At 47.7% G+C, this 12,347-nt stretch overlaps 1 protein-coding gene across 2 annotated transcripts in view; it reads right to left on the bottom strand.

Moving 5' to 3' along the window:
* IRF2 (interferon regulatory factor 2) overlaps positions 1–12,347 on the bottom strand; it is an 84,557-nt gene that overhangs the window by 32,108 nt on the left and 40,102 nt on the right. For both annotated transcript variants that reach the window (XM_067721798.1, XM_067721797.1), the window contains 2 exons: positions 8,477–8,572; positions 400–499 (listed from right to left, as the gene is read on the bottom strand). In XM_067721798.1, the coding sequence (XP_067577899.1) occupies positions 400–499; positions 8,477–8,563 (187 nt within the window). In that variant the 5' untranslated portion in view covers positions 8,564–8,572. The remainder of the gene's footprint in view (positions 1–399; positions 500–8,476; positions 8,573–12,347) is intronic.

Genomic DNA, 12,347 nt, shown 5'->3' with positions numbered 1-12,347 from the left:
GGGATCTTCCCAGACCAGGGCTCAAACCCGTGTCCCCTGCATTAGCAGGCGGAATCTTAACCACTGCGCCACCAGGGAAGCCCGAGTATCACTTCTGAGTGATGCAGGCTGTACCCCACGTGTCCTAGATGTGCCTGGGAACAAGTCCCAGGTTTATCAGAGCTATTTTCATGAAGTCATAAACCAGGAGATTTTATATATGTAGTAAAAATAAACGATAGCTAACAGTCTACAGTATAACTGAAATTTGCCAAGAGAGTAGAACTTAAACATTGTCACCAAAAAACAATGTACACTTTAAATATTTTGCAATTTAATTTGTCACTTATACCTAAAGGCATGAAAACAACCACAAAAAAGCAACAACGCCGGGCTCTATAAACAACGCGGGGTTAATACCTGTATGGATGGCCCAGTTTCTAAAGAGCGGTGCATCTTTTTCCACATCCCACCCGTGTCTAGCTGCATGCATCCAGGGGATCTGAAAAATCTTCTTTTCCTGAAAAAAAAAAAAATCAATAAGCACTGCAGCCCTGGGTTTCAGGCCACCATTGCAGAGGATTATAGCTAGTTCCAGCTAGTAAGATTCCCTGCTAAGTATCACTGGGTGTGCTGAGTATCTACTGTAAACCAAACCCACTTCCCCACTGGGCCCCAAACCTTGAGAGTCTACCAGGTGAGACTGAGAGGCAAGTGGAGTCTGGTAGGATAAAAATAAATTTCAAGGTCAACGGTGATGATTTGGGAAATGCCAATGTGCCTCCTTTCCTTTATAGGAACACAGGTAACTGGCCATTTACTGAAATTTCTAATGCTTAGTCTTATGATCTACTCCCATCACTTGGTAAAGAGGAACTCCTTCTGCCTTAGGTAAATTAAAAATTAGGCGACTCTCCAAATGAACACTCACTTTGCCGCTAAAGGGAAGTTGGGGGTGTCTGAGGCCATTGTCACAGAGACTAATTATCTCAATCTGCTCACGCAGCCAACAGAAATAAAAGATTTTGTTCTAATCCCTATGTGTCTGCTACCCTGCATGAAATAGCAATAAATACAAACAAAGATGTACCAATGACACGAAGATGATACTCCTTTTCTGGAGAGAAGTCCCTCGAGTACTGTTCTTCTTATAGCAGACCCTCTCCATCTCTCTCATATCCCAAGAGGTAACTCAAAATTGCTTAAAATCAATCCTGGCAAACATAGGATTAGAAACCAGTGCTTTGGAAACAAAGTCACACTTGTAGTAAAACTACTTATGTGAAACTTGGTTCACTTGGCATGTTCACGTGGTCTCAGTTTTGGTTTTTGCAACACCCTAACGAGCTGCGCGTATGTTATTTTTTTCCACTTTACAGTTGAGGAGACTGAGAAACAGAATTAAATTTTCTAGCCAAGGACCTTATAGTAGTAAGTATCTAAATTCAAAACCGAGGCCGTGTGATCCCATATTCAGTCACTTATTCATATCACCCATTGTCTCCCAGCGGTTAGCTTTAGAAGATTTCCTGTCCTACAACAGACCTGTTGACTTGGACTCCATGGAGATTAAAACCCAGGAAAACCATATTTTTTAAGCTCTTAAGGTAGGTCTGATAATGTCTAGGCATGCGGATCTCTGCACAATACACTGGAGCAGGAAGGAAAATGTCAGTAGGGATTTTCCACCGCTTTGGTCTCACACAGTGCAAGATACAGACGGCCCCCACCGACCCAAAAGGGACCTGGCCCTCCCCACAGCACATATTGCAAAGCCTGAACTAAAAATATGTCAGAACATTTGAGATCTCCCTAGAACTGTTAAAAGGGAGAATTCTCTGTATTTAAAACTTGGTCAGTAAAGAAGAACTGAAAGCGAGAGATTTTTCATAAATCCCTCCTTGTTCATGCTGTATCATCCACTGAGAGAGGGCAGGGTTTCAGGTTGGCCAGATTCAAAAGGGCAGTGATCAGAAGAGGGCTGAGTGAAACTTTATTTCTTACTGTAGATGAAAATAAGAGGGCAAAATCACTTAATGCAGTTTCTGACGTTCACATGAAAGGGAAAAACGTGCAAATGAATTTATCTCAGTGAAAGAACTTTTCCTGAACTACACAACCAGAATCTAAAGGTTTATGCTTAAAGGTACAGATCCTTAAAGGATCCGCTGTTGTACTTTCTTCTAGGACAAAGGAGATCTGGGGTGACACAATCTGAAATCTATCTCCTAAGACACAAAGTTGATTTTATAAGTAGATCTTTTCAAGCATTTGCGTGTCTGCAGGCACACACACACACACACACACACACCTCCCGAAACTAGTTTCCCAGAAACCATGCTCAAACCATGAAACCACAAAAGTAATGACTGAACCTAGCAATTATCCACCACGGATCCTCTTTAAATGGGCAAAGGATGTGAATAGACCTTTTTCCAAAGAAGATAAATAAATGGCCAATGAGCACATGAAAAGGGGCTCAACGTCACTAATCATCAGGCAGATGCAAGTCAAAACAGCACTAAGATACCATTTCATATCCTCTAGGCTGGCTAGAATTTTTAAAAAAATAAACAGAAAATAGTAAGTGCTGGTGAGGACGCGGAGAAACTGGAACCCTCACACATCGCTGGTGGGGATGGAAAATGGCGCAGCCATTCTGGAGATCAGCTTGGCTGTTCCTCAAAAAATTAAACACAGGGCTTCCCTGGTGGCGCAGTGGTTGGGAGTCCGCCTGCCGATGCAGGGGACACGGGTTCGTGCCCCGGTCCGGGAAGATCCCACATGCCGTGGAGCGGCTGGGCCCGTGAGCCACGGCCGCTGAGCCTGTGCGTCCGGAGCCTGTGCTCCGCAACGGGAGAGGCCACAGCAGTGAGAGGCCCGCGTACCTCAAAAAAAACAAAAAAACAAAACACACCAAAAAAAACAAAACACAAATTACCACATGATCCAGTAATTTCACTCAAAGAATTACAAACAGCTGTCCATGCAAACATTTATACACGAATGTTCATAGCAGCACTACTCAACAATAGTCAAAAGACTGAAACAACCCACATGTCCACCCACTGATGGAACAGAAAAAGAACATGTTACACATGCATAAAATGGAATATTATTCAGCCACAAAAAGGAACGCAGTATGATACGTGCTACATCAGGGATGAACCTTTAAAGCACTGTGCTAAGGGAAAGACACCTTCCACCAAAGGCCACATGTTGAAAGAGTCCATTTATATGAAATATCCAGAAGAGGCAAATCCAAAGAGACAGACAGCAGATCAGTGGTTGCCATGAACCAGGGAAAGGAGAATGGTAAGTGACTACTTCATGGTACAGTGCTTCCCGCTGAGGTGATGAAAAAGTTCTGGTCGTGACGGCTACATAATATTGTGAATGTACTGAATGTCACTGAATTGCACATTTTAAAATGGTAAATTTTTAAAAAAACTACATGTAACTTTTAACTAGTTTTTCAAATTGCAAAACTACGTTGAAAGATAAAGATGGCAAAACTCATTTTAAACCTGAAAGAGATTCTGACCAGTAAACATTCTGGTTGTATGGGACAGGGAGGGCGTTGCTCTGCGTAGACTCTGTGACATCAGGCTGTGCCATCAGAATCCCAAGCGCCGGGTCCCCACCCCTGGTGTCTACACACAGCGTGCACGGAAGGACTAAATGCAGTAGCGGAGCTACTCAAGTTTAGATACATAGAGACCTCTGCCCACCTGCAGGCAGGAGAGAGAAGCCCGGCTCGAGTTGAGAAGACGAGATGATCTTGAGCAAAGCAGAGCAAACACAGCTTGGCCCCAAACGGAAACTAGTCCTCTTATCTCCCTGTGCCTCTTCACTCCCCCAATATTTACAAGATGTTCCGATGTCGTTTGCTATTTTTGTTTGGACTTCTTACTTTGTTCCGAGATGACCTGATATTTACACAAGCACAAGCCTGCTCTCAAAGTGCAGAGCAGGAAAAGGTCGCGAGCTACCTGATGATCTCCCAGGCTTGGGGAGGGGCCTTGGTGCCTGGTCCAGGCAGATCTCCGGTAAGAAATAAGAACGTCAATAACCAGGGTTGGGGGGCTTCCCTGGTGGCGCAGTGGTTAAGAATCCACCTGTCAATGCAGGGGACGTGCAGACCTGGTCCGGGAAGATCCCACGTGCTGCGGAGCAACTAAGCCTGTGAGCCGCAACTACTGAGCCCACAAGCCACAACTACTGAAGCCCGCGCGCCACAACTACTGAAGCCCGTGCACCTAGAGCCTGTGCTCCACAACAACAGAAGCCACCGTAATGAGAAGCCCGTGCACCACAACGAAGAGTAGTCCCTGCTCGCCGCGACTAGAGAAAGCCCGTGCGCAGCAACGATGACCCAACGCAGTCAGAAATAAATTAATTAAACAAAACAAAACAAAACAAAAACCAGGGTGGGAATCAATCGGAGCGACAAGAAAAACGGTGAACCTGAATGCGACCACCTCCTTCCTTCCTCAAGAAACAGCCCAGGGAAACCACAAGCAAAAATGAGGACAAATCCAGAACTGAGCTGGTCTCTTCAACAAGCCAATGGAGAGACGGAAAAAGGGAGAGCGCACCATTCATAGTCAGGAACCAAACACAACCTGCACACATTCTTTGGCTTCTGACTGAACAAATCAATTGTAAAAAGATATCTGGGGAATACTCAAGGCATTCTGAATATGAACAGGGCAGTAATGACATTTTAAGTGACGATTACTTACGATTAATTTACGATTACCTATAGTGGTATTGTGGCTCTATAAGAAGCCTTCCTGGATCTTACAGATGTACGGTGTCAGGGAGCTGCTTTACCACACACCCCACAGATCCTTTTTAAATGTTAATGATTGTTCAATCTAGATGTGAGTTTTAAATCTAGATGGGAATTTACTGCGCTATTCTTCCTAGTCATTAGATCATTCAAGCACACTATGTCTATTTGCAAATATTCATAATAAAAAGTAACTGGCCCAAGCCACGACCCCTTTCAAGAACTAGTTCTAATATTGCTTTGCCAAACTTCCTCACCGCTCCTCCAGAAGAACCCAGAGGACCCGTTCCATCACCCTCCACCCCTCATGTATTGAAAGGAGGAGGTGGAAACAAATTTAAGGCATTAATTAACCACCTATGTGTCTCCTACTAAGAATGCACTGGGTTTGACGGTGTCCCCATTTGAGAGGCACGTGACAGCTGCCAACCCCGTGTTCTTAAGTCTAATTATCTTAACAGAACAAAAACAGAGTCACTGATGTTCCTCCCCTTCAAGCGCCCATCATTCATCCATTCATTCTCAGCACGATGTTACCTCCTGGGTGTCGGGCACGAGGCCTGGCACTGAGCTCGCAGCAACAATCAAGACAGCCCTGGTACCCGCCCTCTGGCACGGCCAGCCTGGAGTGCCTCACCGTGAGGACCGACACTTGGAACACAGCTAAGGCACAAGTGAATGACAAAGCGCCGCAGACAGCACAGGTGTTCCAGGAGTCACAACAGGCTCCAGCGGGAGAAGAGAATTTGGAATGGCCTCAAACCACTCAAAACACGAACAGGGATTCTTTTTTTTTTTCTTTGCGGTACGCGGGCCTCTCACTGTTGTGGCCTCTCCCGTTGCGGAGCACAGGCTCCGGACGTGCAGGCTCAGCGGCCATGGCTCACGGGCCCAGACGTTCCGCGGCTTATGGGATCTTCCTGGACCGGGGCACGAACCCGTGTCCCCTGCATCGGCAGGCGGACTCTCAACCACTGTGCCACCAGGGAAGCCCACGAACAGGGATTCTTAGGCTTATGAATGGGCAGGAAATAACAGTAGGGTCTGAGTGAAATATTTCTGTGGACAGACGAACGCCAGCCAGCCTGAGTTGGCAGAAACCTATAAATAGATGCCCTGGGAAGGTGTGGGTACGGAGAGGAAATGCCCTGAGGCCACCTGAGGTCTACATGGACAGGCACGGCTCTGTCCACATTGGGCGCTCAGGCAGCCCACAAGCTCCTGGGACAGCGCCGTCCTGAGTGGTGCCGTGTGCTGTAGCCACAGCACACCCTCCTTGCTTCAGCCTGGCCCACACCCAGCCCAGCAGAGGACAAGGGGACAGTCTCCTGTCCCTCTGGACCAGGGAAGGGAACTCACGAGCCAAGAGCCGGAGAGGGGTCAAGTGCTCACTTGCACCAAGAGGCATCCATTCACTTTCTGGTCCTCTATCCGAAAAACACGGGCACAGTGGCCGGAGGAAAAGGTGTCTCAGTGCAGAGTACCGGTGAGGAAGCTACCCTGCGAGGATGTGTAAGTTCCCTACAGCCGTCGTAACAAACTGCCACCCGCTGGGCGGCTTTACCACCACAGAAACGGATTCGACCACAGTTCTGGAGGCCAGCAATCCAAAAGCAAGAGGGCAGCAGGGCTGCGTTCCCTTCAGACGCTCTGAGGACAATCCTCCCTTGCGTCTTCCGGCTTCTGGCGGTTCCAGTTGTTCTTGGCTTGTGGCTGCATCACTCCAGTCTCCGCCCCCTCTTCCGTGGATGTGTGTCTCCTCTTCTGTGTCTTGTAAGGACCCTTGTCGTTGGATTGGCCCAGCGGGATAATCCAGGATGATCTCATCCGCAAATCCTTATGTTAATTACACCCGCCAAGACTCTTTTTTCCAAATAAGTTCACATCCACAAGTTCTGGGGCTCGGGATGCGGACCTATCTTTTGAGGGGGCCGCCATTCAACCTACTACAGAGAAAAAACTGTAGCACGTCAAGCACCCACCTGGTGCAGGAGACGCAGTGACACTGTAAGTGCGCCACTGCATCGAGCCAGCCAGAACGGGTGGGTGGGTTTTAAAAAAAGAAAAAGCAAGAGCAAACTTACTTCTCTTCGGAAATCAGCAACATCTGCTTTAATTTCACACCCTAAATCAATAATAGGCAATGTTACTTTGTTCTTCACAATAGAATCCTACTAAACCTACAAGCCTTGGTTTCCTTGTCTGCAAAATGGAAAAAATAACAGCATCTACCCCACAGTGGGGATTATGGGAGTGACTGCACGATCTTGCGCAGAGAAGGGCCTGCACTCCATAAATTAGCTTTATCATTATCACTATCGTTATTCTTGTCCTTGAGGACCCTATGTCTCTTCAACTCTCCTTTGACTATCATCTCCCCTTTACTGACACCTCTGCATGCGCCCCTGCTAACCCAGCAGGACGAGGGGCAACCTGACTTCTCGTCTGTTTCTTTGCAACAGGCTAATTACAAAGCCCCTCCAGGATATAAACCTAAAACACTATAGACATTGCAAGCCTGGAAAAATATATTGTTTGCCATTAGACCTTAAAATACATGACAGGTCACGTGAAGTGAGCATACGCTTTACTTAAAGTATGTCTGTTTACTTCTACCCCATCTTGTTTCAGAAGGGACTCAGATCCATTCAAATACATACACTGTTACACTTAAAATAAGTGAAAAAATAGGTAAATGAGGGGAAAAGAACAAAAAGAAATAAGATTTGAGAGATAACTGAAAAAATAAAATGAAGCAAGGAGTAACATTAGTAAAAAAAAAAAAATATGCTGCAATATTTTGTACACTTGTTAGGAGCGGCCACAATCTGGCTCGAAGCTCTGGAGCACGTGATACAAAGGTAAAGGCTGACCTGCTAAATTATTCATCGTGTCCTTAAGATTAAAAACGCAGGGGGGAGGCAGAAGAGGAAAAAGACATTTGCTCCGAAGAACTGCAATTCCTGGTAGTGCGAGAGCAATCTCTCTCGGGCCATCTTAGAGAAAGCATGATGTATTCGTTGCTTTTCTAGATTTTAACTAAATGTTTTCAGGTGGTCTTTACTTTTACATCCCATGTCTTCCTGATTCCGCCCATGAGAGGCAGGATCAACTACACTGAGAGTTCTCAGGTTGATAAAAGTAAGGAAGTATTTATGTATAGATAGGGGGTGTAAATGATGCAATACTGCTTTTTTAGGACAGGGAGGCACACAAACAGGATTTCATGATAAAAATAAAACCATTTTTTAAGACAAAAACAAAAGTTTTCTTTACATAAAGAGATACTGAAAAGAAAATCAGTATGCTCCATTCCCAGCAGAAAGCCCTACAGGTTCCATGTCCTCTAATCCTCGAAAACCAGAAGGAAGAACGGAATTTAGAGAAGGAAAAGGGTAAGAATTACTGAACAGAAATACAGCAAGAAGCTTCCCATCAACAGTCATCCACGAGACCAGAGCCTTACCTCGGGGTCGAGGCTACAGTCTGAGAGGATGATAAGTCTTCCTTGTACGATAATTTCATATTTTCACGATCCTTTTTGCTAGGTTGTTTTTTGTAAATAATAAGCATAATATTTTGGACACGAAGAACAGTTTCACTTGCGGTGATCCACAGGCACCGGCTTAGTCAGGGTCTCTCTCACACAGATGCACACACCCATGCGCATACAAGCAGACGCGCACACACACGCGCACTTACCTTGTTAAGCCACTTCAGTCCTGGTATCGTGTTTGAGTTGATCTGTTCTTCCAGCCACGGGCGCATGCGCATCCTCTCCACCGGCATGGTGCCCTTCTGCAGAAGAGAAGCAACACATCAGGCATTTCTGCTACCCACTGGCATGTCTGCACCGTGAAGTCTGACACCCCTGCCTGACCCTCTTCTATTTTCCTCTTCCTCAAAACCGCACAGCTTATGGGGGCTGGGGGGCCCTGAGAGCTTATCAGGGGATTTGCCCTAGAGCCCCCCGCCCCTGCTTGAGTGCGGTGCTCATTCCCCAGAGGCCGTCTCGGTGGGGTGGTGGTGCAGGCCACCCCTGCTCTCAGCTGAGAGGGTCCCATGACGCAGAAACTCGGCCAGTCACAGGGCCCGGACGCCTAACGCTGGGCTGTGTTTACGGCAGGTACCTTCAGTGTATCAGGTACTCAGAGGACCAGGGCCTGACAAATATCTTTGGGTATTATCCTTCCAAGAGCCGAGGGTGGACAGAGTAACCAAGTCATTCCTCGAGGGTATCTGGGTAACAGACACGCGTCGAAGCCCCGGCATGGGCACTTGCAAGCGCTTACGGAATCAATTCACGCGGTTCCAAGGCCTTTCACGCACTGGCCACCCCTCCTGATGTCGTCTGTCTCCCTGCAGAGTGCACCAGCCTCTAGCTCTGGCTTCAGCATCGCTTTGACCTGGAAGCATCTCTTTCTTTTTTTAGTACTTTTTTAAAAAGATTAATTAATTAATTAATTTATTTTATTGGCTGCGTTGGGTCTTCCGTTGCTGTGCGCTGGCTTTCTCTAGTTGCAGCGAGCGGGGGCTACTCTTCGTTGCGGTGCGAGGGCTTTTCATTGCAGTGGCTTCTCTTGTTGTGGAGCACAGGCTCTAGGCACGCAGGCTTCAGTGGTTGTGGCACACGGGCTTCATTAGTTGTGGCACGTGGGCTCAAGAGCGCAGGCTCAGTAGTTGTGGCACACGGGCTTAATTGCTCCGCAGCCTGTGGGATCTTCCTGGACCAGGGCTCGAACCCGTGTCCCCTGCATCGGCAGGCGGACTCTCAACCACTGCGCCACCGGGGAAGCCCGAAAGCATCTCTTATTTGGAATGTTCCCTCAAGGGTCTTTCCTCACTGCCATCTGCCTCCTCTGGCCTGGGGTCACCTGTCCTCCACCAGCCCACATAACACCTCTCTCCCCTCCTTCCAGATGCATTTCTAGACAGTCTTTCCCTTGTCCACCTAAATACACCCAGAGCGGGGTCACTAACACAGTGCCGTCTATCACTCATCTTCAGCTTGTTTACACGGAAGTTTAAATTCGATGCAGGATTCAAAAGCAGAGACAATGGCGAGCAAGCATCCCTTCCACAGGACTTCGTGCACAGCGGGACATCATCCTCTTTTCAACCCTGGGCTGCCTCATCTTTCCTTTATTCATTTTCTCCTCCAAAAACGAGCTCTGAATATTCTATTCAGATGACTTCAGGCTGAGATGGTCAAAGTCTCAGTAATCTCCTCGTCCAGCTCACAAAGGCCTTCCCGTCTCCCCTATGTGCAGCTGCTCCGCCACCTGGGGCCCCGCCCTCTGCCTGTAGAGCCTAATTCAATTCTGGAACTAAATCCTAGCCCCTGCCTTTCCCTTGGCCCTCTGCCCCACTTCTGACCTACTCGCTGTCTCAGACGCCGCCTGCCGCTGCCTCTCTGTTCCTCCTTCTTGGGCTTGCCAACCCCCAGCAGTCCTCCAAGACGCAGCCTCTGCCCTCCTCCACCACGAGGCCCCCCCCGGACGCTCCAGCGGAAGGAAGCTGTCCCCCTCCAGGCCCCACAATACCCAGGGATCCTGTACTGCTCATTTGAAAATCGAACATTGCGTCAGGGCAGCTATTCCAATGTTGTCTTTCTTCTTATCTAACTCTTATCTTAAATGCAAACTTTTCAGCTGTGCTCAGCCTCTCTTCCTAACCAAAGTATAAATTCGCTGGGAGTAGGAGCTCTACCTCTTCTAGGTCTTTGGCTAATCCTACTAAGCCTAAATGCGGCCGTCCCCCCACCCCGCCCCCTCCGAGATGTGCAATACAAGGACCAAGCCAGTTCTGAAGATCAGGCAAGGTGCCGTCACCATGGCAGGTTGGCCCCGCCCACTCATCTGGTGGCTTCAGGAGTGACGGGAACTGCAGGGACAGTCCAAAAGGACATGGAACGGCCACAGGGAGCCCCCAACACAGCTGCTCTGAGTGGGTCTCAAGTTGTTCCACTCACTCACTCTTTCACCCACCCACTCAAAGATCATATATCAAGAGTGATGTTCCAGGAGTAGGAAGAAAGAAGACAGTCCCTGCCATCTAGGGACTCCCAGTCTAGCGGGAGACAGGAGAGAAGATAATTCCCACAGCCCATGGAGCATCCTGTGTCCAGGATGATAAGAGGAGTTATGGAGAGTTCTGGGAGCATCAGGAAAAGCTGTCCACATTAGATGCACTGGGTGAGTGTGCACTGTAAGGGCTCTGCCCAGTCAATCCGATCAGATCCTCCTTCTTGAGAAGATCTTAAGACACAGAAAGGGCGCAGCTAAGTCAGGGCAGTAGGAAGAGGAGCTACGTAGTGACACGCGCTTCCGAGGGGACAAGATGACAAGCTCAGCAACACGGAAACATGCCCCTGCTTCCAATCCGTCATTATAATAACATATTCCTCCCCTATTTTTTTTTTTTTTTTTTTTGCGGTATGCGGGCCTCTCACTGTTGTGGCCTCTCCCGTTGCAGAGGCGCAGGCTCAGCAGCCATGGCTCACGGGCCCAGCCGCTCCGCGGCATGTGGGATCTTCCCGGACCGGGGCACGAACCCATGTCCCCTGCATCGGCAGGCGGACTCTCAACCACTGCGCCACCAGGGAAGCCCCCTCCCCTATTTTTTTTCACAGACAACCCATTTGGAAAAAACGGTCACCTGAAATAGTTCAAAAAGCTTTCTGATCCGAGTAGGGAAAACTCTATTATCAAGGGCTTCACTTATTTCAGGTTCTATGGTATTGCTGTTTTTAACGGCTAGGACATGCCTGATGATACACAATGAAAGGTAACCCTTTTACCTGGAGGCACGTCCTCTGTCTTACTTGATTTTACAGCCTGCTCCCCCGCCCCCTGCGACAAACACACTGAACAGGTAATGAATTACCAGTGGTCTCGCCACACAACCCAGAATAAAAAGGTTGCCGTTTGACATAGATTTCTCATGACTCTCAAGTATGCATCCTCCGGTGAAAGAAAGGAAAGGTAGAATTCTACACGCAGCCAGCACCAGAAACTCATGCCTACGTGGCATGTGTTTTCTAGCTTCTATCAGTGAAATTCAAGATGATAGACTGGTCTTCCTTCTTTAAGGCCAGTTTCCCATGGGCAGCAACACCCAGGCCAGCGTTGCTTGAACAGAGCTGAAGAAGGCATGGAACTCGGTAGAGAAGACAAAGAGGTGCTATTTTTGCCAAGAGGACCAAAATACACCAGAAATCGGGACGCTCGTGTTCCAGTCCTGGCTTTGTCATTACCACTGTGTGTCCTCGGGCCAGTCACTCAATCTCTCTGGTGGATACTTTGATCATCTAGAAAAAGGAGAGGTTTCACAAAGATAATTTCTGAGGTTATCTGTGATTCTAGGAATCCGTTGGTAACATGAAGGCTCATAATCTGATTTATCTTTTCTGTAAGCTTCATTTCTTGTACACTGTGCTGTTTTTAAAAGTGAAATGCTTAAATTTATGGTTCTATAAACCTAAAATATGCAGCTTCTACCCTCAAGCCTGACTTTGGAAAATCAGCTATCCTTACATCTTGGAGATTTCGGGCTGGGATCATCTTCAAAACCA

The sequence above is a fragment of the Pseudorca crassidens genome, chromosome 21 (genome assembly GCF_039906515.1).
Source record: "Pseudorca crassidens isolate mPseCra1 chromosome 21, mPseCra1.hap1, whole genome shotgun sequence".
Lineage (NCBI taxonomy): Eukaryota > Metazoa > Chordata > Mammalia > Artiodactyla > Delphinidae > Pseudorca > Pseudorca crassidens.
Note: the sequence above shows the minus strand (reverse complement) of the source record. Positions and strands in the feature narration are given on the sequence as shown.